The sequence below is a fragment of the Macaca fascicularis genome, chromosome 14, assembly GCF_037993035.2.
Source record: "Macaca fascicularis isolate 582-1 chromosome 14, T2T-MFA8v1.1".
Taxonomy (NCBI): Eukaryota; Metazoa; Chordata; class Mammalia; order Primates; family Cercopithecidae; genus Macaca; species Macaca fascicularis.
Window position 1 is genome coordinate 16767246 of NC_088388.1, and position 27245 is coordinate 16794490.

General features: G+C 37.8%; 2 protein-coding genes across 2 annotated transcripts in view; one reads left to right on the forward strand and one right to left on the reverse strand.

Annotated features, from left to right (window-relative positions):
* LOC135967013 (olfactory receptor 9G19-like) overlaps positions 1–27245 on the reverse strand; it is a 138098-nt gene that overhangs the window by 33159 nt on the left and 77694 nt on the right. The window lies entirely within an intron of this gene.
* OR5M1 (olfactory receptor family 5 subfamily M member 1) lies at positions 20488–23754 on the forward strand. Its single transcript, XM_074013602.1, has one exon. It carries the CDS (start codon positions 22555–22557, stop codon positions 23581–23583), a length of 1029 nt encoding a protein of 342 aa, XP_073869703.1. The 5' UTR covers positions 20488–22554; the 3' UTR covers positions 23584–23754.

A 27245-nucleotide genomic window follows, 5' to 3' on the forward strand; every position in this document is an offset into this window, starting at 1 on the left:
CAAGAGGGCTTAAAAAAATTTAAGAAATTTGGATTAAACATCTTAAATTAAATATGTCTGAAATACAAAATTTAATATTGTCAACTGAACTGTGAACATAAATTGTTTTAAAATAGGGAGATTTAGAATCACTAGAAACAATTTCATAGAATATTCAACATATATATACCCATACATACAGGAATGTATGTATACATGTATATATACACAAATGTGTGTGATGTAAAACTATGAAAATTTAATTAATTTTTTATATAAAGGGAGCCAAAACCCAAAGACATATTTAATTCTCTAGGAAAAACCTTAAATTGAATACTTTTATGCCATTAAATACAGAAACTGATAAACTGATAACAATCTTCAAGCTTTTTCTTGAGTTTTAGTTGCGCTTGCTCTGTGACATCAAACAAGTTAATATTCCTTAGTTCAAATTTATGTTTAATACAAGGATAATTCTATCTTGATTAAGTTTGTTGCAATCCATATGTCCATGAGGGATGATATATCCAATGCTCTTTTGTAATAAATGGACTGTAAGCCACTCCACATATATTTTTCTAAATATGAATCTATATTATGTACACATGGTGGGAAAACAGTTACAAAAGCTAAACAAGTTTCTTCCCTCATATATATTTATATGTATGTGTGTGTGTTTATACACATATATATATAAATATGTACACAGACACACATAACATACCCATACACTCAGAGGACCATATATATCAGAGAAAATATAGCTTTTACATCACCTTATACATTTATTACATATATAATGTGATTGATCATATGTATGTACATATATATTTATGCAAAAATAAGAGACTTAAAGAATGGCTGCAACATTTTAAAGAGGTTATAGAATAGAATTTTAGCTATTTTAGAGATAGGAGAATCAGTTTAAAAGACTACTGTAACAATGTAAGTAAAAGACAGCTTGGTATTTAGTGGCAATGAAAGTGGCAGAGATAGCTGGCTTAGGATACAAATCTTTTAAAGGAAAATCCAATGGGATAATCTGATCGACTGGCTATCCAACATGTAAGAAAGAGAAAATATCATTTAGCCAACATTTTTGTCTATTTATTTAATTTTATCTGTGCAAATGAAAGCATGGAGCCGTCATTGACTTGAGATGGGGAGTGCTATGTTTGGAGCAAATAAGAGGAGGATATGAGGAATTCAGTTTTGGTCATGTTAAGTTGCCGTTTCATAGGCATATGGAGATGTAAGCAGTTAAATTATAAGCCTGGAGTTTGGAAAAGAGGACAGGACTAGAGATGTGGCTCAGAAGGTACAAGTACATAGACAATATTTAAAACCATCAGACAACAAAAGCACCTGGGTATAGTGGAAATAGAGAAGGAGGAGGCTCTGAGACACTCCCACACAAAGAGGGAGAAGAGGAGGAACAAGGAACGGAGACAGAAGGAGCAAGCCATGTAGCAGGAAGAAAAAACAGAGAGCTTGATGTTCTGGAAGAGTAGAGAGAGAAGCGTTTTAGAGTGGTAGGTAATTAATTATGTTAATGTTATTGATACATCTAGAAAAATGAGGCCTGAGAATTCACCATTAGATTTAGCAATCAAGACCAATGATGTCTTGAACAAAAGCAATTTCCAGGGAGTGATGGAGGGAAAGGCCTGAATAGCACGGGCTAACATGGCAATGAGGTTGTCATTTTTGCCTTTGCCAGTTTTAATGAATTGAGCTGTCTCCTACTGATTCTTGTTTCCTGTCTCTACATCCTTGCTGCTATCTTGAGGATCTAACTCTGCAGAAGGGATGCACAAGGCCTTCTCCACCTGTGCTTCCCACTTGACGGTGGTCACCATCTTCTTTGGGACAATCCTGTTCATGTATCTGCATCCCAGTTCCAGCTACTCAATGGATCAAGACAAAGTGCTGTCTGTCTTTTACACAGTAGTCATCCCCATGTTGAATCCTCTCATCTACAGTTTGAGAAACAAGGAAGTCAAAGCTTCTTTAAGTAAAATTTTTAGAACAGTCTCTTATGTCTCTACTTAGAATCATCAAATCATGAGATGTCAGGACTCTAAGGAAACTTACAAATGACCAAATCTACTTCCATTTACCCTAACTCTATTTCATTCTGCCATGAGGCTTTTTCCCAACAGTTAGTTGGACTAACTGTTCCAAGCTTCCTGGAGACTATGGCCACTGTATGTAAATCCCACTTATTCTACATAACCTAAATCTCAAAAATAACCAACTACCACAGTTTAACAGACAATGAGAATGGGAGGGAACAGCTATATGAACACAGGAACATTATTTATGCCATAACCCCAGAACCTGGACAAATGTTTGAATCATAGTAGCTGTAAAGTAACCATTAGTGTATGAATTAATGATGTTACTTTGCCAACTCACATCAGCTGGCATTTCATGGTATGCAGATCTCTTACCTTTCAGATGTTATCAGTAGAGACCAAGTTACTACAAAAAATTCCAGCTACCATGTGAAGAATGTATGGAAGGAAGTGCAATTTGAGGTAGAGAGATCATTAGGGGCTTGTTTTAGTAACAAAGCTAGTGATAATGGTGCCAGAGCTAAAATTTAACATATTAATAGCTAAAACGTTCAGTTTGCACTGTTCGAAATTAGGTGGGAGTTGACTCAGGGCTACAAAAACGAGTTGTCCTTATTTACCATAGAAAATTTTGCAAGGGTGAGAGGACACGGAATGTTCATACCTTTTAAAGAAAAACTATATTGCTTTATTTAGTTTATGTATCACATATTCACAAATCTGACATTGGTTCAGTGGTTATCAGCCCTGGCTGATAACATGAGAATCAAGTTAGAGTTTTTAAAAACACTGATGCCTAGGCTGTAGGCCAACCCAGGTGGGACACACATACACACACACACACACACACGCACATATATAATATTTTAAGTTCCGAGATATATGTGCAGGATATACATGTTTGTTACATAGGTAAACGTGTGCCAGGGCGGTTTGCTGCACCTAAATATCATATGATATTTTAAACAAACTTTCATACTATTGTAATGCACAGACAACATTGAAAGCACTGAACTAGACAACTGAAATGGCCTATTTGTATTAAATAAGTCTTTTTTTCACATGGTTTTATCCCGATAGCTTACACTTTCCCCTTACAGTAGATTCTGAGATATTGTCACACGAAGTCTTTTTCCAGCCCCCAAATATAGAACTTGCCATCATTAATGCATATAAAACTTTCCTCCATTGGTTTGGAATAAAGTATTCCATTTTCTGATATTAGCTCTTACAGTATTCTGTTGGTGCTGGAAAGCTTAAAAAGAGAAAACCTTTCTGAGAGCCTTCATGATCCTATCTCAAGTCTTCTCGCACCCAAGAAACAGAGGGCAAAGGATGAGATCATAGAAGGTCACACCATCCAACTGTTGACTACATATAGCTCAGGGTTTGATTTATGGGATACATACGAAAAGAGTGTGTTCTATATATCACCAGTTGTGAAAGTAGACCTTGACATGGTCATGTTTCAAGTTATGAGCTAATGAGGGGAGTGGGAAAAAAAGGAATATAATTCCCACCAACATGTTCACACTTTTAAAAATGCCATTGCAGATGGTTTGTGGTGAATGAAGTCTAAGAATTTTTCAGTCACACATCATAGACCATAACCCACAAAAACATGGGCCAACACCAGGTGGATACATCTCATATTGTTGAAAATTCCAACAGCTTTCACCTTTCATTCAGTGGTGTTCTCTCACGTCAAGATGGAGATGAGTAAGAAAATGGGAAGAATGAGGAGAATAATCATTAAATATATAAAATTATTCTATTTTAAATAATGGAACTATTGGAAAGAAACCAAACTATGCTTAGGACAGGGAAGAGTTAAAGCTCTGTGTACAATGTAGGAGGAAAAAACACAACTTCAAGCCACGTAGAGTATTTTCTGAAAAATTCTGCCAAGTGGGACACGTCAGGTGAAAGCTCCGTAAATCCATAGCAGTGTTGGCAAAGGACAGAAACATAATAGAGAAAAATGTATTCCCTTTGAACAAGACAATACAAACATGTTTTTGTTTGTTTGTTTGTTTTGTGTTTTTCTAAGATGGAGTTTTTTTCTTGTTGCCTAGGCTGGAATGCAACGGTACCATCTTAGCTCACTGCAACCTCCGCCTCCCGGGTTCAAGTGATTCTCCTGCCTCAGTCTCCCAAGTAGCTGGGATTACAGGTGCCCACCACCATTCCCAGCTAACTTTTTGTATTTTTAGTACAGACAGGGTTTCACTATATTGGCCAGGCTGGTCTCGAACTCCTGACCTCAGGTTATCCACCCACCTCGGCCTCACAAAGTGCTGGGATTACAGGTGTGAACCACCATGCCCAGCCAGCCCGGACACAGCATTGCCATCATATTCCAATGCAAAACCGAACTGAAGAACCCTGAGAAAAGCCCCTAGAAATGACAATGGAAAGGTGTTCACTGTTTTTTTTTTTTTTTCCTTCTCACTGTTAAACTTACCCTCATTTCTGTCCAATTCTCTTGACACTCTCCTCTTAGTAATAATTGTATTAAGTAATTAAAGACATAGAAGAATATGTTTTATCGTGTCAAATTCTAAGGCTCTAGTTTTGGAGAAGGTAAACAAGTTAGTGGAGAAATGTATGTTTTTGAATTCCAAGATTTGACTAAAGCTCAACTTGTAAGCCTACTCTAAGTCTCAGCTGTGTCATGAATAATGGATCTGTAACTAATGTCAGGGGTATTTGCAGAGTCTGCTTGACCTCCTTGTATATCACTAGTTAACTGTTGTCTTCATCAGAGAGTCTGAGGCCTGTCTGCCTATGATTTTGTTTTACCATGACAATTCTTACAGCCACTACTAATTTCATTTTATGTTCAAAAGAGGAAATAAGAAATCACAGAAATTTCTTATGAGTTCTTGATTTTCAGAACTGTCAGACTTACCTGTGAAGGAATAGTAATTTCTTATCCTACTCCAAAGTCCCCGGTGTGGGAGGATTTATACCTGAATGACTAATCTTTGGAGACTCATTCCTGAAGCATTAGATAAGAAACCACACAGCGTATCATTAGGGCTCCCCCTGGAGGTGTTTACAAAAGTCACATCATAATGGATAGAACCCTAATTGAGATGTACATAGTGTCTTTCAGTAAATGCAAAAACACTTGGTACAGATTTTGATATTGGGATTCATTCTAGAGCAGATAGAAAGGTCTTCCATTCTTGGTAATCAAAAGACCTTTGCGTGTGACACTGCACATTATATCCTCAGTTAAAACAGTCTTTGGCTTTTCTGAAAACCTTTGTTGATTTTCTCTGCCTTTCTTGCAATATTTGCTTTCTTTTATTCTATTACTTCTACGGATTGGAAATGCTCTGAGGATAAAGCTAACATCAATTTCATCTTGATATTCCCTATGGAGATCTGCACAACGTTTTGGGTGTACAGTTAATATTTAGTGAAGAGTTTATTGAATAAATAACCAAACACTGGTAATTAGTTTAAACAAAATTAGTTCAAGTACACTTACTGCCATGGGCTACTTATACAAAGGTATGTGTAATTTATGACTACAGAGATATGCTAATTCATGTAATGTTTAATCTTTGGGTCTCAAGTACATCAACATTTGAAATCAAAGTAAAGTCCTACTACTTCGGGTCAGATTCATAATAATCCTATTATAAATAAAAATAAAATAATATAAAAGTATTATATCTTTCATTAGGGCTAAAACAATCTTTCTCTCACATACTCTATTCACTAGTAATTATTGACATTAAAAATGTAGATTATGACAAGAGAAAATAAAAACCTAAGGCCTAGCTCTTCAGCATGGGCACACTAATGAGTGGAGAGGAACAACAACAAAAAAGTTAGACGATCTTTCTGAGACAGGCTGTCTCAATCTCTCTTGCCTAGGCTTAGGCCCTGAATCAACTTGTTGAGTAGCTAAAGCAAAGTCAACACTGGGATTAGCTTATTTGAGCAGCTATGATCACAGCTATTTCCACAGTTTCTTCAGTTTCCATGTGGCATAGACAGTACTTAAACTTCCAAACTTCCAGCATGTCCCTAATAGGGGAACATGCAAATAGCTAAGATTTGATGAACAGGATGTGTTGCACAAGTGAAGCTGGGTCCTACATAGCTGACTTCCCAGGCCATTTCTGAATAGATAATAAGTGGCAGACCTCAGGGAGGTCTGTAATTCCTGTGAAAACCGAGGTGCAACTGGGTCTCCAGGGAAGATAAGAAGGCTATGGCTATGTCCAGCCAAGAGAGAGAAATGACTCTGAGGTACATTTGTCATGGTGGATGACAGCACAGCAAACTGTCACCAGGTGGATTAGAGGTCAAGAAAGACCAGAGAGCAGCACCAGATTCATTTCTAGGCCTCCCTTCCTTACTGACAGAGGCCTCACAAGTCACAGAAGGGAAAAAGGATTAAAATTTTAATGACTGGGTATTTATCTAAAGAGGAAGACAAGCCAAAAGAGTTATTTCAATCACTGACCATTTTAAATCCAACGCTACTCTTTAAAAGAAAGCCATAGATCACAAGTCCATGTAACATGTAATTGTGTCCTGATATATAGACACAAGAATTTGCAACAATTAAAGGTTTGTTCATTATAAGTCTTTTTGGAAAAGAGAGAGAAATATGCAAATCATTTACATACCAGTTTCCATGATGATGCAAAGCATAAACAAAACACTTTTCAAGGTGAACACATTTCCTGCTAGAGTTATAAAATCCTGCATATACTCTACTTTGTGATTCTGCAAAACATAGCTCTACTTGGCTTATTGAAATGGGTGAAAGCTCTAATGTAATGTTATTTTTTACATTTTGTAACACTTAGTCCAAGCTACTCTCAAATCTTGATTAAACATGTTAGAAGAAATTATGTTTTAGTGTTTGGGAAAAAAATTATGTTTTGTCGCTTAAGGTGATAAATTGTGCTCAGTAAAGAACTTTAGAAGTTCATGCACAGCCAACGGGTTAAAATGCACTAATTTAGGTTCCCAATTCTCACAAAGGCCAGTTATCCTGGACCATTCAATCGCCAAGGAGAAAAACTGGGAGCGTTCCCATCCCAGGATATGGGAAGTCCCTGAGCTTCCAGCCTGGTCCTTGCGGGAAAAAAATGGCATGCTTTTGCTTTTGGATCCTGTTCGTGCTGCCAAAAATATTCTGTGCAGGGAACGCGTGAGGGGAGAGAAAAGACACACACATAATACCTTTAAGGGTTAACAACCTTTATCCCATGTAAGTGGCAATGCAGATGTAATAAGCAAATGATATAATAACAAGCAAATGATATAACAAGCAGATTTATATAATAAGCAGATTGATATAATAAGCAAATTGCAGTAGGAAGGGGGGAAGGGAAAAGATATTTACACTCACTAGATTATGGAGGATTCACCTCCAGACTGGGAAGCAACAGCCTGGGCTCCAGAGTCAGACAGCTAGGCAAAGAGATCCTAGTTCTATAGAGATAGGTACCATGGAGCAGTTCCACTTTCCTAAGCACGTTCAGTTATGATAAAAATAGATGAGTTTCAAGGGCTGATACATTACATGCCACACTCGAAGGTGTGTTGTTAAACAAAGAAATTATAGGTTCAAAGAAAGGCAATGTTTACACCCGTGGGTTCAAGAAAAGTCTAAACACATACAATAAAGACTTGCAAAAATATAAAAGATAAGGCTCTTTATCTATCAAAAGACTTGCAGAAAAGAACTACCGAAAACCACTGTAAATATAACTGCCTTTGTATATAAGAAATTCTACATCATTTTAGATGTGAAAACATCAATCTCATGCTCACTAGGCTATTTCTCAGTGACATACGTATTTAAAAATTTGAGAGAAGAGGAAGAAATATCAGATGACACCACTGGATTAATGCATAAATGACAAGCCTAAATGCATTTTAATTTCCTTTTCTTTAGACCTCATTTGAAGCCAAGCAAACATAATGTTAAAAAAAATAAACAAACCAACAAAACTATAAATCCATGATTGAGTTTGTTCTCCTGGGACTGACAGATTGAGCCGAGCTGCAACCCCTTCTTTTTGTGGTATTCTTAGTCATCTACCTTATCACAGTAATCACAATGTGAGCATGATCTTCTTTTTTTTTAAGTGCACAGTATTTTTAATTGTTAACAATATAGCTATTGTTACCTATAGGCACAATGTTACACAGCATATCTCTAGAATTTATTCTTGCATAACTATAACTTTATACCTGCTGAACAGCAAAGCCCTATTTCTCCCTCTCCTCCAGCCCCTGCAACCACCTTCTACTCTCTGTTTCTATGAGTTTGACTATTTTAGATTATTCATGCAGTATTTGTCCTTCTGCATGCAGTATTCATGCAGTATTTGTCCTTCTGTGCCTGGCTTATTTCACTTAACATAATGTCCTCCAGGTTCATCCATGTTGTTGCATATGACAGGATTTCAGTTTCTTAATGAATAATAACATTCCGTTATATGTATATACTGCATTTTCTTCATCCTTCAATGGACATTTAGATTGTTTCTATATCTAGACTATTGTAAATAATGGTGCAATGAGCATAAGAGTACCTATGTCTCTTCAAGATCTTGATTTAAGTTCTTCTGGATATATGCCCAGAAGTGAGATTGCTGGTTTATATGATAATTCCATTTTTAAGTTTTTGAAAACTCATCATACTGTTTTTTATAGTGGCTGCACAATTTCATATTCCCACCAATGGTGTACAAGGGTTCCAATCTCTTCATATGTCACCAATATTTGTGGTCTTTTGTATTTTTTTAAATAAAATAACAGCCATCATAACAAATGTGATGTGATATCATGCTTTTGTTTCATATGCATTTCCTGATGATTAGTGATGTTGAGCACCTTTTCAATTTTATTTATTTATTTATTTTATTACACTTTAAGTTCTGGGATACATTTGCAGAACATGCAGGTTTGTTACATAGGTATATGCGTGCCATGGTGGTTTGCTGCACCCATTAGCTTGTCATCTACATTAGGTATTTCTCCTAATTCTATCCTTCCCTAGCCCCTCCCCACCTTGACAGGCCCTGGTGTGTGACATTCCCCTCTCTGCGTCCATGTGTGTGAGCACGATCTACTTAATCAGAAACGATTCGATACTATGCACTCCAATGTACTTTTTCCTCAGTCATCTCTCCTTTGTAGATCTCTGTTATGCCACCAACGTCACTCCTCAGATGCTGGTTAATTTTTTCTTCCAAAAGAAAAACCATTTCCTTTATTGGTTGCTTTATCCAATTTCACCTTTTCATTGCACTGGTGATCACAGATTATCTTATGCTCATAGTGATGCTGTATGACCGCTACCTGGGCATCTGCAAGCCTTCATTATATGGAAGCAAAATGTCCAGGTGTGTCTGCCTCTGTTTCGCTGCTGCTCCCTATATTTATGGCTCTGCAAATGGTCAGGTACAGGTCTTCCTGATGCTTTGTCTGTCCTTCTATGAACCTATTGGGTGAAATTCCGCCCCCAATATTTCACAGGAGTTCTTTTCTATTTCCCGAAATGTTGACTGGTCTGAGAAATAAAGGGAAAAAGTATAAAAGAGAGAAATTTTAAAGCTGGGCGTCCGGGGGAGACATCACATGTTGGCCAGTTCCATGATGCCCCCGAGCCATAAAACCAGCACGTTTTTATTAGTGATTTTCAAAAGGGGAGGGAGTGCATGAATACGGTATGGGTTACAGAGATCGCATGCTTCAAGGGCAACAAAGATCACGAGGCAGAAGGTCAGGGCAAAACTAGAATCACTAATAAACTCCCATGTCCCGCTGTGCATGCATTGTCAGCATTCGAGAGAACTGGTCTGACTAGAATTCCCCAGGCTGGAATTTCCTAATCCTAGCAAGCCTGGGGACACTGCAGGAGACTAGGGCATGTTTCATCCTTATCTACATCTGCATAAAGGCAGACACTCCCAGGGCGGCCATTTTAGAGGCCCCGCCCTAGGAATGCATTCTTTTCCCAGGGCTGTTAATTATTAATATTCCTTACTGGGGAAAGAATTCAGCGATATTTATCTTACCCGTTTTTTGGTAGTAAGAGAAATATGGCTCTGTTCTACTTGGCCCACAGACAGTCAGACTTTAAAATTATCTCCCTTTTTCCCTGAAAATTGCTGTTACCCTATTCTTAAGGTGCCCAGATTTCATATTGTTCAAATACACATGCTCTACAAACAATTTGTGCAGTTAATGCAATCATCACAGGGTCCTGAGGCGACATTCATCCTCAGCTTACAACGATGACGGGATAAAGAGATTAAAGTAGAGACATGCTTAGGAAATTATAAGAGTATTGATTGGGGAAATGATAAATGGCCACGAAATCTTCACAGTTTAGTTTCAGAGACTGCAGTAAAGACAGGCGTAAGAAATTATAAAAGTATTAATTTGGGGAACTAATAAATGTCCATGAAATCTTCACAATTTATGTTCTTTTGCCGCTGTTTCAGCCAGTCCCTCCGTTGGGGGTCCCTGACTTCCCGCAACAGAACCCAATGAGATCAACCACTTTTTTTTTTTTTTTTGGAGAAAGTACATTATATGCACATTTAATTCCACTATAAATTTTTGAGTGGAGGGATGGAGAGGAAGGGAGAAATACATATTACATTAATGGAGAGAATATGACTCAGAAAGTATATACAATGGGAGAAAGGAACCCATTGTTCCAAGTTTCCATATTCTTATTATGGCATATACGGTTGTGATGATTTTCTTAGTATGAAGTATCTCCCAGGGCTGAGTTTGATGTAAAACTGGAGATCAACCACTTTTATTGTGCAGACCCACCCCTCTTAGTCCTTGTCTGCTTGGATACTATGTCAAAGAAACTGCCATGTTCGTGGTGGCTGGTTCCAACCTCATCTGCCCTCCCACTCTCATCTTCATTTCGTACACTTTCATCTTCACAGACATTCTGCATATCCACACTGCTGAGAGAAGGCACAATGCCTTCTTCACCTGCAGGTCCCATGTGACTGCTGTCACTGTCTTTTATGGAATGCTGTTTTGCATGTGCCTAAGGCCCCCTTCTGAGGCATGTGTAGAACAGGGGAAAATTGTACCTGTTTTTTATATCTTTATGAGTCCTATGTTAAACCCATTGATCTACAGCCTGAGGAATAAAGATGTTAAAATAATAATAAGGGAAGTTATCCGAAAGAAACTATTTGCCAAGTAAGGCAGACATTTTAGTTATAGGTTATATAATACATTCTTATTATCTTACCAATGAATGAGCATTATAAACTAACAAATCACTTTCTGTCATTGATTGTTTTTTGTCTTTTGAAATTTGCACATGGGAATTCAAAGTGTATGCCAAATTATTAGCTAGAGTTGATAGTGCCGTCTCAGTGAATTTAAGAAAAAATCATAGAAATTTAAATAGAAGACTGTTATGGCTTGTAAAAGTCAACAAAGAGCAGTGATTCCTTATTTAGTACTCATACTGGTAGCAAACGATAAAAGAGAGAATGCTAAGGAAATGACAGTCATTACATTTTTATAGTACTTAATAACTTCCAAACTATCTTCGAGACACCTTTCAAACATAGTATATGAGGTTTTCTCCTTTCTTTTATATGGATAATGTGACAATAAAGACATTGAAGTATATCTCAGAATACTACTTTAAGATACAGTCTTATATTTTGAGCCAATGAAATCTTTTTTCATAAAGCCTTTGAAGTAATGCCAAATTTCCTTTAGTAGGCTTTATAAATTTGTTTGTTTGCATTGCCAGGAGGCATTCACATCAGTATGTGACCTCACTTCTCCACTCTGTCATTACCATTCTTATTCTTGCCATTGAAGCAGATACTTTCAAGTGTGTCTTAATAAATTGATTTTTATGTTCTCATTGGGGGAACATGGGAAGTGTCCCATGTGGGATTACACAGTAATTTGGGTGTTTATAGTCTTAACATTTTCATGAAGCTTCGCATGGGCCTCCATTTCTCCAGAACAATCAGATGTATTAGTTTTTTATCCTTCACAGAAACACATGCTTAGGCAGATGAATCAGTGCAGCAGCATTTAGACACATTTGTGATTCAGGGATATATGGCTCTTCAGCAAGATGGTGTGAATTTTGGGATAATGGCACATATTTAAAACAGAACTACCTTTTGACCCAGCAATCCCATTACTGGGTATATACACAAAGGAATATAAATCATTCTACCATAAAGACACATGCATGTGTGTGTTCATCACAACAGTATTCACAATAGCAAAGACATGTAATCAACCTCAATGCCCTTCAACAGTAGATCAATACAAAAAAAATGTGGTACATGTATCTTATGGAATGCTATGCAGCTGTAAAAAAAAATGAGATTATGTCCTTTGTAGCAACACGGAAAAAGCTGGAAGACAATATCCAAAGCAAACCAATGCAGGAACAGGAAACCATATACTGCATGTTCTCACTTACATGTGGAAGCTAAACATTGAATACACATGGACACAAAAAAGGGAACAACAGACACTAGGGCCTACTTGAGGGTGAAGGGTGGAAGGAGGGTAAGGATTGAAACTCTCTGCCTGTCGGGTACTATGTTTATCAACTGGGTGATGAAATAACCTGTATACCAAAACCCTGTGACACTCAATTTACCTTTATATCAAAGCTGCACATGGACACCCAAAATAAAATTTAAAAAAAGAAATCTGTCCCAAGGAGATGGTTTTCTCTTAATGGGCTGCATCCTACTTAATGAATTATGGATTTCATGCATTCTTTTTCAGGATTATACTGCCTACCTGATTGTAGACAGTTTGATGCATTTTACATAGTATCAGTTTGATATTAAACATAATTAAGAGCATTTGGCTTCAAAACAATAGTAAATGCGTAGAATTTATTATGGTTATAGTACTATTTATACAAATAATAATACAACATCAGGGCGGAGCAAGATGGCCGAATAGGAACAGCTCCAGTCTCCAACTCCCAGCGCGAGCGACACAGAAGACCAGTGATTTCTGCATTTTCAACTGAGGTACTGGGTTCATCTCACTGGGGAGTGCCGGACGATCGGTGCTGGTCAGCTGCTGCAGCCCGACCAGCGAGAGCTGAAGCAGGATGAGGCATCGCCTCACCTGGGAAGCGCAAGGGGAAAGGGAATCCCTTTTCCTAGCCAGGGGAACTGAGACACACAACACCTGGAAAATCGGGTAACTCCCACCCCAATACTGCGCTTTAAGCAAACAGGCACACCAGGAGATCATATCCCACACCTGGCCGGGAGGGTCCCATGCCCACGGAGCCTCCCTCATTGCTAGCACAGCAGTCTGTGATCTACCGGTAAGGCAGCAGCGAGGCTGGGGGAGGGGCGCCCACCATTGCTGAGGCTTAAGTAGGTAAACAAAGCTGCTGGGAAGCTCGAACTGGGTGGAGCTCACAGCAGCTCAAGGAAACCTGCCTGTCTCTGTAGACTCCACCTCTGGGGACAGGGCACAGTAAACAATAACAAACGCAGCAGAAACCTCTGCAGATGCAAACGACTCTGTCTGACAGCCTTGAAGAGAGCAGTGGATCTCCCAACACGGAGGTTGAGATCTGAGAAGGGACAGACTCCCTGCTCAAGTGGGTCCCTGACCCCTGAGTAGCCTAACTGGGAGACATCCCCCACTAGGGGCAGTCTGACACCCCTCACCTCACAGGGTGGAGTACACCCCTGAGAGGAAGCTTCCAAAGCAAGAATCAGACAGGTACACTCGCTGTTCAGAAATATTCTATCTTCTGCAGCCTCTGCTGCTGATACCCAGGCAAACAGGGTCTGGAGTGGACCTCAAGCAATCTCCAACAGACCTACAGCTGAGGGTCCTGACTGTTAGAAGGAAAACTATCAAACAGGAAGGACACCTACACCAAAACCCCATCAGTCCATCACCATCATCAAAGACCAGAGGCAGATAAAACCACAAAGATGGGGAAAAAGCAGGGCAGAAAAGCTGGAAATTCAAAAAATAAGAGCGCATCTCCCCCGGCAAAGGAGCGTAGCTCATCACCAGCAACGGATCAAAGCTGGACGGAGAATGACTTTGACGAGATGAGAGAAGAAGGCTTCAGCCCATCAAATTTCTCAGAGCTAAAGGAGGAATTACGTACCCAGTGCAAAGAAACTAAAAATCTTGAAAAAAAAGTGGAAGAATTGATGGCTAGAGTAATTAATGCAGAGAAGGTCATAAACGAAATGAAAGAGATGAAAACCATGACACGAGAAATACGTGACAAATGCACAACCTTCAGTAACCGACTCGATCAACTGGAAGAAAGAGTATCAGCGATTGAGGATCAAATGAACGAAATGAAGCGAGAAGAGAAACCAAAAGAAAAAAGAAGAAAAAGAAATGAACAAAGCCTGCAAGAAGTATGGGATTATGTAAAAAGACCAAATCTACGTCTGATTGGGGTGCCTGAAAGTGAGGGGGAAAATGGAACCAAGTTGGAAAACACTCTTCAGGATATCATCCAGGAGAACTTCCCCAACCTAGTAGGGCAGGCCAACATTCAAATCCAGGAAATACAGAGAACGCCACAAAGATACTCCTCGAGAAGAGCAACTCCAAGACACATAATTGCCAGATTCACCAAAGTTGAAATGAAGGAAAAAATCTTAAGGGCAGCCACAGAGAAAGGTCGGGTTACCCACAAAGGGAAGCCCATCAGACTAACAGCAGATCTCTCGGCAGAAACTCTCCAAGCCAGAAGAGAGTGGGGGCCAATATTCAACATTCTTAAAGAAAAGAATTTTCAACCCAGAATTTCATATCCAGCCAAACTAAGTTTCATAAGTGAAGGAGAAATAAAATCCTTTACAGATAAGCAAATGCTTAGAGATTTTGTCACCACTAGGCCTGCCTTACAAGAGACCCTGAAGGAAGCACTAAACATGGAAAGGAACAACCGGTACCAGCCATTGCAAAAACATGCCAAAATGTAAAGACCATCGAGGCTAGGAAGAAACTGCATCAACTAACGAGCAAAATAACCAGTTAATATCATAATGGCAGGATCAAGTTCACACATAAAAATCTTAACCTTAAATGTAAATGGACTAAATGCTCCAATTAAAAGACACAGACTGGCAAACTGGATAGAGAGTCAAGACCCATCAGTCTGCTGTATTCAGGAGACCCATCTCACACGCAGAGACATACATAGGCTCAAAATAAAGGGATGGAGGAAGATTTACCAAGCAAATGGAGAACAAAAAAAAGCGGGGGTTGCAATACTAGTCTCTGATAAAACAGACTTTAAACCATCAAAGATCAAAAGAGACAAAGAAGGCCATTACATAATGGTAAAGGGATCAATTCAACAGGAAGAGCTAACTATCCTAAATATATATGCACCCAATACAGGAGCACCCAGATTCATCAAGCAAGTCCTTAGAGACTTACAAAGAGACTTAGACTCCCATACAATAATAATGGGAGACTTCAACACTCCACTGTCAACATTAGACAGATCAACGAGACAGAAAGTTAACAAGGATATCCAGGAATTGAACTCATCTCTGCAGCAAGCAGACCTAATAGACATCTATAGAACTCTCCACCCCAAATCAACAGAATATACATTCTTCTCAGCACCACATCGTACTTACTCCAAAATTGACCACGTAATTGGAAGTAAAGCACTCCTCAGCAAATGTACAAGAACAGAAATTATAACAAACTGTCTCTCAGACCACAGTGCAATCAAACTAGAACTCAGGACTAAGAAACTCAATCAAAACCACTCAACTACATGGAAACTGAACAACCTGCTCCTGAATGACTACTGGGTACATAACGAAATGAAGGCAGAAATAAAGATGTTCTTTGAAACCAATGAGAACAAAGTTACAACATACCAGAATCTCTGGGACACATTTAAAGCAGTGTGTAGAGGGAAATTTATAGCACTAAATGCCCACAAGAGAAAGCAGGAAAGATCTAAAATTGACACTCTAACATCGCAATTAAAAGAACTAGAGAAGCAAGAGCAAACACATTCGAAAGCTAGCAGAAGGCAAGAAATAACTAAGATCAGAGCAGAACTGAAGGAGATAAGAGACACAAGAAACCCTCCAAAAAATCAATGAATCCAGGAGTTGGTTTTTTGAAAAGATCAACAAAATTGACAGACCACTAGCAAGACTAATAAAGAAGAAAAGAGAGAAGAATCAAATCGACGCAATTAAAAATGATAAAGGGGATATCACCACCAACCCCACAGAAATACAAACTACCATCAGAGAATACTATAAACACCTCTACGCAAATAAACTGGAAAATCTAGACGAAATGGATAATTTCCTGGACACTTACACTCTTCCAAGACTAAACCAGGAAGAATTTGAATCCCTGAATAGACCAATAGCAGGCTCTGAAATTGAGGCAATAATTAATAGCCTACCAACCAAAAAAAGTCCAGGACCAGATGGATTCACAGCTGAATTCTACCAGAGGTACAAGGAGGAGTTGGTACCATTCCTTCTGAAACTATTCCAATCAATAGAAAAAGAGGGAATCCTCCCTAACTCATTTTATGAGGCCAACATCATCCTGATACCAAAGCCTGGCAGAGACACAACAAAAAAAGAGAATTTTAGACCAATATCCCTGATGAACATCGATGCAAAAATCCTCAATAAAATACTGGCAAACCAGATCCAGCAACACATCAAAAAGCTTATCCACCATGATCAAGTGGGCTTCATCCCTGGGATGCAAGGCTGGTTCAACATTCGCAAATCAATAAACATAATCCAGCATATAAACAGAACCAAAGACAAGAACCACATGATTATCTCAATAGATGCAGAAAAGGCTTTTGACAAAATTCAACAGCCCTTCATGCTAAAAACGCTCAATAAATTCGGTATTGATGGAACGTACCTCAAAATAGTAAGAGCTATTTATGACAAACCCACAGCCAATATCATACTGAATGGGCAAAAACTGGAAAAATTCCCTTTGAAAACTGGCACAAGACAGGGATGCCCTCTCTCACCACTCCTATTCAACATAGTGTTGGAAGTTCTGGCTAGGGCAATCAGGCAAGAGAAAGAAATCAAGGGTATTCAGTTAGGAAAAGAAGAAGTCAAATTGTCCCTGTTTGCAGATGACATGATTGTATATTTAGAAAACCCCATTGTCTCAGCCCAAAATCTCCTTAAGCTGATAAGCAACTTCAGCAAAGTCTCAGGATACAAAATGAATGTGCAAAAATCACAAGCATTCTTATACACCAGTAACAGACAAACAGAGAGCCAAATCAGGAATGAACTTCCATTCACAATTGCTTCAAAGAGAATCAAATACCTAGGAATCCAACTTACAAGGGATGTAAAGGACCTCTTCAAGGAGAACTACAAACCACTGCTCAGTGAAATCAAAGAGGACACAAACAAATGGAAGAACATACCATGCTCATGGATAGGAAGAATCAATATCGTGAAAATGGCCATACTGCCCAAGGTCATTTATAGATTCAATGCCATCCCCATCAAGCTACCAACGAGTTTCTTCACAGAATTGGAAAAAACTGCTTTAAAGTTCATATGGAACCAAAAAAGAGCCCGCATCTCCAAGACAATCCTAAGTCAAAAGAACAAAGCTGGAGGCATCACGCTACCTGACTTCAAACTATACTACAAGGCTACAGTAAGCAAAACAGCATGGTACTGGTACCAAAACAGAGATATAGACCAATGGAACAGAACAGAGTCCTCAGAAATAATACCACACATCTACAGCCATCTGATCTTTGACAAACCTGAGAGAAACAAGAAATGGGGAAAGGATTCCCTATTTAATAAATGGTGCTGGGAAAATTGGCTAGCCATAAGTAGAAAGCTGAAACTGGATCCTTTCCTTACTCCGTATACGAAAATTAATTCAAGATGGATTAGAGACTTAAATGTTAGACCTAATACCATAAAAATCCTAGAGGAAAACCTAGGTAGTACCATTCAGGACATAGGCATGGGCAAAGACTTCATGTCTAAAACACCAAAAGCAATGGCAACAAAAGCCAAAATTGACAAATGGGATCTCATTAAACTAAAGAGCTTCTGCACAGCAAAAGAAACTACCATCAGAGTGAACAGGCAACCTACAGAATGGGAGAAAATTTTTGCAATCTACTCATCTGACAAAGGGCTAATATCCAGAACCTACAAAGAACTCAAACAAATTTACAAGAAAAAAACAAACAACCCCATCAAAAAGTGGGCAAAGGATATGAACAGACATTTCTCAAAAGAAGACATTCATACAGCCAACAGACACATGAAAAAATGCTCATCATCACTGGCCATCAGAGAAATGCAAATCAAAACCACAATGAGATACCATCTCACACCAGTTAGAATGGCGATCATTAAAAAGTCAGGAAACAACAGGTGCTGGAGAGGATGTGGAGAAATAGGAACACTTTTACACTGTTGGTGGGATTGTAAACTAGTTCAACCATTATGGAAAACAGTATGGCGATTCCTCAAGGATCTAGAACTAGATGTACCATATGACCCAGCCATCCCATTACTGGGTATATACCCAAAGGATTATAAATTATGCTGCTATAAAGACACATGCACACGTATGTTTATTGCAGCACTATTCACAATAGCAAAGACTTGGAATCAACCCAAATGTCCATCAGTGACAGATTGGATTAAGAAAATGTGGCACATATACACCATGGAATACTATGCAGCCATCAAAAAGGATGAGTTTGTGTCCTTTGTAGGGACATGGATGCAGCTGGAAACCATCATTCTTAGCAAACTATCACAAGAACAGAAAACCAAACACCGCATGTTCTCACTCATAGGTGGGAACTGAACAATGAGATCACTCGGACTCAGGAAGGGGAACATCACACACCGGGGCCTATCATGGGGAGGGGGGAGGGGAGAGGGATTGCATTGGGAGTTATACCTGATGTAAATGACGAGTTGATGGGTGCAGCACACCAACATGGCACAAGTATACATATGTAACAAACCTGCACGTTATGCACATGTACCCTACAACTTAAAGTATAATAATAATAAATAAATTAAAAAATAATAATAATAATACAACATCAGTGACGTAGTGTCTAGTGAGCATGACACCATTTTAGAACATTTCTTAGCTAGGATTTTGATAATAATAGCATGCTATAACTTTTGAATAAAAATAGTAAATTGAATAATCACAAACAAGTAACAGTCTAAAGGGCTAGTAGGATGTGTTTAGCTGCCTGACCACTGTATCATTTGTGCAGCTAAATCCATTAGCTGTCCCTCTAGCAGGCACACATACTAGTTATTGCAGTGGAAGAAAAATGACATGAACTAAGGAATTAATGCCTTTGAGTAATATAAACAAAGCCTTCTGAAGGTTTTCTATGAAAAATAATGTAAGTATGTGTAAACCTCTTCTTTGGGTAAGTATCATACACATAGCTAAATTTTGTATTTTCTATTCATTGCTGTATAAATAAATTAACATTGCCTTCTTTCGTGTGGACATCTGATCATGTGATTGCACACTTAAAATTATAAATACTTTGCTCTTTCTAAATGAAAACAGCCCATTCATTACTTTTCATCTAACCATTCAGTTATTATAGAGCCAGTTTTATTTCTGTCAGAAAATTCACTTTGTAAATCTTATGTTTTATTACATAACCATTGTATACCAACACATAAAAGAAAATATATACATACATACACACATACATTAGGACATTTTTTTCTTCAAAGTGAAAGCTTTCTACCTAAAAGTGAGCCAAATCTTCAACATTTTTATGCAAAACAAGGTACTTCTACATTAAGGGAGGAGGAAATGAGGGACACCAGTTTTATAATCTTATAATACCTTATATTCCATCATAATTTTTTTTTTTTTTTTTTTAGATGAAGTCTCACTCTGTCACCCAGGCTGAGGTACAGTGGTGTAATCTTGGTTCATTGCAACCTCTGCCTCCTGGGTTCAAGCAATTCTTCCTGCCTCAGCTTCCTGAGTAGCTGGGATTACAGGCACGCACCACCACATCTGGCTAAGTTTTGTATTTTTAGTAGAGACGGGGTTTCGCCATGTTGGCCAGGCTGGTCTCAAACTCCTGACCTCAGGTGATCCAGTGGCCTTGGCCTCCCAAAGTGCTGGGATTACAGAGCCACCGTGCCCGGCCTCCAAAATATTTAAGCAATATTATTGTATTTTACAGTGTTAGTAATGGAAGGAACCAAAATGAAACACAGAATAATTGAGATAGAGAAGACTTTACACATCAATTTGAAATAAACATATAGCAAAGCTCTATATTCTCAAATTTCATGGGATGTAATAAATCTACATTTTGATTTTGATATATAGCTATGTTTTATTAAATGATTTCTCAGAGTATAACCTACCACCAACAACTCTAAGAAAATTAGGGATGCTTCTCCTGTCTCGGTCAGAGTGCACTTTGATCCATTTGTACTAACCTGGAACTATGTGTGCACTGGAAAATACAGACTAATGAACGCATCTCTAGTCCCTTTGTCCTCTAAAAAATACAGTGCTACACAATTTTCAAATATTCTCCATTCTATTTCAACTCCCTTTCTAAATAATTTTATGCATCATAAATTTTATAAATAGTCCTGAATCTAAGACCTTTGATTGTTAGCATGTTAATATTAACCTCGATGGGGCAGACTAGTTCCAACATAAATCCATAACATCCATTCTCCAAAGGATCCTGGGCCCTGACCAATACTTCTGCCTCCTACTGATTATGCCACTCTTCTGCTCTCACAGTCTTTCAAATCTTTCCTCTCCTCAAATGTCTCACCTGTCTCAACTTCCTACCCCTTACTCTCTTTAGATGACGTCACTGCAGTGTTTATAGGCAAAAGCTGAAGAGTTCTGATGAGCATCTCCTTGTTTTCATTATACTAAAAAGGCAAAAGTTATCTACCCATGTTTTCCTCTTCCATGTTATTGAAAGGGATGGCTAATTTCTCTATTTGTGCTAAGGATCTCATACACACTTGTACCGAAACTTTACATAAATGTAACATAGGGATTTCATCCTCACAGGAGAGTCTAGCTCCAGGAAGCATCAAATTAAGGTTATGCTCTTGAGGAACAAAGCATATTTTAATGGACTCTTTAGAATTAGTTTAAAAATACTCTAGGGAAGATGCCTAATAAATATGTTGTAAATCTTGCTACCTTGTTTTCATAAGATATGGTCTGTTAACATTAACAGGTAGGTCATTTTTTACATTTGTTCACTAAAAATACAACTTGTGTGTGTGTGTGTGTAGAGATAAGTATTCCATCAATGGGGAAAACAAATATTTTTTCCAATTTCGGTTGACTTTTCTATCCATATGTTAGAATTGCATTGATTCTCTCAAATAAATTGTATGCAAACTCTTCTGATGTATATGTGAGAACTAAATAAACAATGGCTTTAAGGTGCAGTTTTTGGAGTGGAAATTTTTACAATCCTATGTTACTTTCAAAGAGAACTGAGAGAGAGTGGCTCGAGTTGGAAGTTAAGACCGCTTTTATACATTATCTGTGCATACCTAAACAATATTATCATGAGTGGGTTAGTGGTACAAAAATGGGAACCAAAAAAATATCCACACTTTTCCCAAACAGTAGAGTTGTATATCTATGGTTCAAATGCTGCATTCTTAGGAAGATCTTCTCTGAATGGTCATCCAAAAGCATCCCACATTCATTTTTTCTTCACATAAAATGGTATTGCCTGAAATTATATGTACCTTTTCCTGTGTGTTTAATATCTGCTCCCTCTATTATAATGTGTGCTCCATGAGCTGAAATACTTATTTACTGTAGTAACCCAAGGAACTGGAACAGAAAGAAATTAAGCTATACAGTATACATGAGTAAACAGGCAGCTGACATTACAAAGTGGAAAAAACAAGTCTTCTTTTTGTACCCTCTTAGCCATACATCAGATAGCAATTCATTTCTCTAATTTAATGGTTCCTGAATAAAGGTAAGGCACACAGCTACAGGTTTTAATTGAAAATTCTTTGCTTTTCTTTCTTCATTTTGTGTCTGAAACAATATAATATCAGAGCTGAAGCGATACTAAAGATCAGACTTCCTTTATTTATCCAATTGCAAATAACCTACCGTTGTCATATTTAATTTTCATTCCTTTGGGCTTTTTGTTTCCTGACAAAGTTTGAATAAAATTACTAAATATGGAGTACACCAAGACGACAGGTATAAATGTATGAATGAAGAAAATTATGTATGTATGGCAGAGAGAAATAGAGAATATGTATGTTTGTGTACATATGTGGGTTTGATGTATAGAAAGACACAGATTAAAAAAGACATATAGGAAGAAAATGTTATGTAAAATTTCTGATGTGATTATTGAAACAAAAGAAGTAATTGTCACCTAAATAGATGAATCAGTGAATGATAAATGGATGAAACAAATGCCAAATCTGAATCAGACAGAAATCCTCACATTCTTTGTCACTTTAAGTTTTCAGGAGATAAGAAGATGTTCTCCTCAAACCACACAATACTGACAGAATTCATTCTCTTGGGACTGACAGATGACCCAGTGCTAGAGAAGATCCTGTTTGGGGTGTTCCTGGTCATCTACCTAATCACGCTGGCAGGCAACCTGTGCATGATCCTGCTGATCAGGACCAATTCCCACCTGCAAACCCCCATGTATTTCTTCCTTGGCCACCTCTCCTTTGTAGACATTTGTTATTCTTCCAATGTTACTCCAAATATGCTGCACAATTTCCTCTCAGAACAGAAGACCATCTCCTACGCTGGATGCTTCACACAGTGTCTTCTCTTCATCGCCCTGGTGATCACTGAGTTTTACATCCTTGCTTCAATGGCACTGGATCGCTATGTAGCCATTTGCAGCCCTTTACATTACAGTTCCAGGATGTCCAAGAACATCTGTATCTGTCTGGTCATTGTCCCTTACATGTATGGGTTTCTGAGTGGGTTCTCTCAGTCACTGTTGACCTTTCACTTATCTTTCTGTGGCTCCCTTGAAATTAATCATTTCTACTGTGCTGATCCTCCTCTTATAATGCTGGCCTGCTCTGACACCCACGTCAAAAAGATGGCAATGTTTGTAGTTGCAGGCTTTACTCTCTCAAGCTCTCTATTCATCATTCTTCTGTCCTATCTTTTCATTTTTACAGCGATCTTGAGGATCCATTCTGCTGAAGGCAGGCACAAAGCCTTTTCTACATGTGCTTCCCACCTGACAATAGTTACTTTGTTTTATGGAACCCTATTCTGCATGTACATAAGGCCTCCAGCAGAGAAGTCTGTAGAGGAGTCCAAAATAATTGCAGTCTTTTATAGTTTTTTGAGCCCAATGCTGAACCCACTGATCTATAGCCTAAGGAACAAAGATGTAATTCTTGCCATGCAACAAATGATTAGGGGAAAATCCTTTCGTAAAGTTGCAGGTTAGGCCTGTGTTTATTTGTAATCCCTAAGTGCCTGTGGGGTAACAAACTGAAATGGAAAAACCTAGTGTAGTCATGATTTAACATTATGGGCTGTTGGTAACCACTTTAGTTTATTCTCAAAATTAACACTTTGAAGATTTAGTTTTTAAAAATAAAAGCCTTGAAATTAAAAATGTTTTGTCAGAGATTCTATGAATATAAATTGTTTGGTATCTAATAATTCTGTATGAAAATACTGTGTTTACTTACTTGGGGGTAAATTTTTAACCAACAGCCTGAGAGAAGCTCTGAAAATCCAAACCCTTTGAGTATTACTGTCCATAGAGCCATAGTGAGGTTCAAGATAGGGTGGATAATTTTACATTTTTAAAAAAATGATGCCGGGTGTGGTGGCTCACATCTGTAATCCTAGCAATTTGGGAGCCCAAGGCGGGTGGATCACCTGAGGTCAGGAGTTTGAGACCAGCCTGGCTAACATGGTGAAACCCTGTCTCTACTAAAATTACAAAATTAGCCAGGTGTGGTGGCACATACTGTAATCCCAGCTACTTGGGAGGCTGAGGCAGGAGAACAGCTTGAACCCCGGAGGAGGAGGTTGCGGTGAGTCAAGATTACGCCATTCCATTCTACTTGGGCGACAAGAGCGAAACTCCATCTCCAAAAGTTAAAAAAAGAAAAAAAAAAAAGAAAAAAATAAAAAGAAAGAAATTATTTCTACTTCAATGTGGTGTCTTGAACAATAGCTCTGAAACCTGTGAACTTATTGTAATCACTGTGCAAAAAATGTAAATATATGAATCACCTATATGTTAAATTTTCTGTTAGTATTCTCAAAACCCACACTGTAAACATCTTGAGAAGCTTCTTTTTAGTCCATGTGGTAATACCGGTTATGGTCCTCGATTCTGAAAATCAACTCTCAACACCTTTTTTTTTTTTTGAGTTTTCAAATGTATGGATCCATTTCTATCATCAAAATACTTCAATTGCATTCCACGTATGTTTTCCAGTGCAGTACCTCTGACTTAGGAATAATTTAGTTGCAGTCAATAGGGTCTATCAATTGATATTTGCATATGCATAAATGACTTTGTTACTGGAAAAAAGGGTCTTGATCCAGACCCCAGGAGGGGGTTCTTGGATCTACAGAGCAAAGATTTCAAGAGAAGCTGCAAAGTGCAGTGAGAAGAGATAGTTTATTAAAGGCTACTGCATTACAGAGTACGGTGTTCTCAGAAAGCAAGTGAACGAATGCACCCTCTTTAAGTATTTTTTATATACTAGTAGGTTGTGCCTACATGTGGGTAGGCTGACAGCATGATAAAATTTATCATTATGTTGATCTAAAGAAAACGATCCTTGATATTTTAGTGTGTGCATAACTATTATTATCATGATAGAAGCATATACTCTTATGAGAATTGGGACACCTAGACTCTCGCTGCATGAGACAATGGAAATGTCCAATCCTTGGAAAAGTACATTCTTGTGCATCAGTTTTTCCATAGCCAGCTGTCCCAAGATTTATGCCACCTAATAAGCTGATAATAAAACATTCTCTTCAAGTTGAAACAGAATGCTGTTGTGGAAAAATATTTGGCCTTGTAATTATTCAGAACTGAGCCTGAATTCTAGTTTTATTACTGTTTTGTTAGCTGGGTAAACTTAGAGAAGTTCCCTCTCCATATCAGTTTATTCAAATGCAAAACCCCATTTCATGGAGTTGTTGTGAATATCAAACATTATTTTTAATGTACATTTTCCTCAATTGCATTTTGAGGCAAGTATGCTGAGTTCCAGTGTGGACTCAATTCCATGAAAGTTTTTTTTAACATGGGAAACATGATAGAAACAATAAATTAAATATGTTAGTTTTTTACTTATTTAACATATGATTATTATCCCTGTCAGGCACTTTCCTCATTGGCAGTCACCAGTCTCTTCTACCTGTTTGTTTCTTCATCAGTCTCTTACTCTTTCATTGTTTCATCTATCTATTTCTAAAACATTTCATGTTTTTTTCCAGAAATTATTTGTACCTAGTATTATTTGTTTACATGTCTTAGGCATCCTATCAAAAAGCAAATCCCTTTATCAAAGAAATACTTTTAAAATATTTTTATTATTTAGATTAAACAATATTGAAGTTTGTACTTAGTACATATTCTTGTGTGAACTTGATAAAGGGCAAACAGTGGAGGAAATTCAGTAGTGCTCTTGAGATGGGAAGGACAATTACCTGAATTCAGGTTTCATGAGAAGTTAAGTGTCCTCAGACTATTTTAAATTTGTTTTTCAGTTTTGTATAAAGTGCTACCCTAGTTGGATAACAGGTGATTGCTTTGAGCTCTACTGAAGTATAAAATATAGATTTTTTTTCTAACATCTTGATTCAAGATAACATAGTACAACCAATGAGTATTTCTTCCCTTGAGAATGTTCTCCACTGTGATTTCACTTCTAATTACCTCTTCTTACTCATGTGGGGATTCTCCAGAGATACGTGCTGATACCAGTGATGTGGGTATATATCTTCCAGCACTGGCCAGAATTTGACCTTTGGGGTCATGAAAAAGACACCCTTGTTTTTACAGGTAAGAAAGGAAATGTTTTTGCATATTATTTTTCAGTATCTAATAATGTCTGTATTCACTTTGTTAAATTGTGTACGTTTTAGACAGCAATGTGTTTAGGCAGTTTTGAGGCAAACTTGCACAGACAATGCATTTTCCATGAAAGAAAATCTGTAGGGAGCTTACTTAGCTTCGTCTTTCACTTTTTTTTATAGTCCCAGTGTTATGGAAACATCCTGGTAGAATTTCATAGTATGACTATTTCAGCAGATGTTTTCACTGTTATTAGTTTCAAGTAATATTATTTTTGTGTTTTCCATTTGCCTAATGTCTTGGTGCCTACTGTCACCAATCTCCACAAGAAAAAGGCAAATTGAAAATAATTTAGGTCTACATAGCTTAATTAATCATATAAAATTTTTCTGACGTCTAAGTAAAATAAATGCTAAAACAGACTTTTTGTTGTGACCATTAAACATATGTGAAACTGGTCCATTAGCTTCAGTATGTGAAGCTCACAAAATTGGGTGAGTAGATATTATGTCCTCTTGGGTTCTCTTAATTTATAAGATTCTGGGTTCTTTTCCAATACCCTATTTTTGTCTAGAGACCTAGATTTTTACAAGCAATACTTGTACCTCAGTGAGACTTTAGTTTTCAGACTATTATTTTATTTTTTTCAACAAAATACTTGAAACATAAATCAGCTGGATTATAATCAAATCAGTCTGATCATAATCAAATAACTAACTTGCGTCAAGGACCTTAAACAGTAAGTTGATGAATGCAATTCTCACGCCTATTTTTTTAGGCTGCACAAGTAGTCACAGAATCATGCATTATCAAATTCATCATCATCAAAGTTACTGTCTGCATTTGAATGTTTGTTTTGAGTGTTTCTTGCCTCTCAGTACCAGTGGAAAGATTTCTCGTGGGCTCTGTATCTGTATATTAGTTATTATGTATTAGTCTATTAGTTAGCTCTGATTGCCATTGTCTCTAAAATGCTAGAATTAAAATATGGTTAATGATAACGGTCTCCACTAAAAGTGTGTGTCCAGATGACCAGTGAGATCTGAGCAAATTTGCAA

What these genes read in the sequence shown, in the direction of transcription:
- OR5M1 (XM_074013602.1), top strand. Translation starts at nt 22,555, where the DNA reads ATGGATGAAACAAATGCCAAATCTGAATCAGACAGAAATCCTCACATT.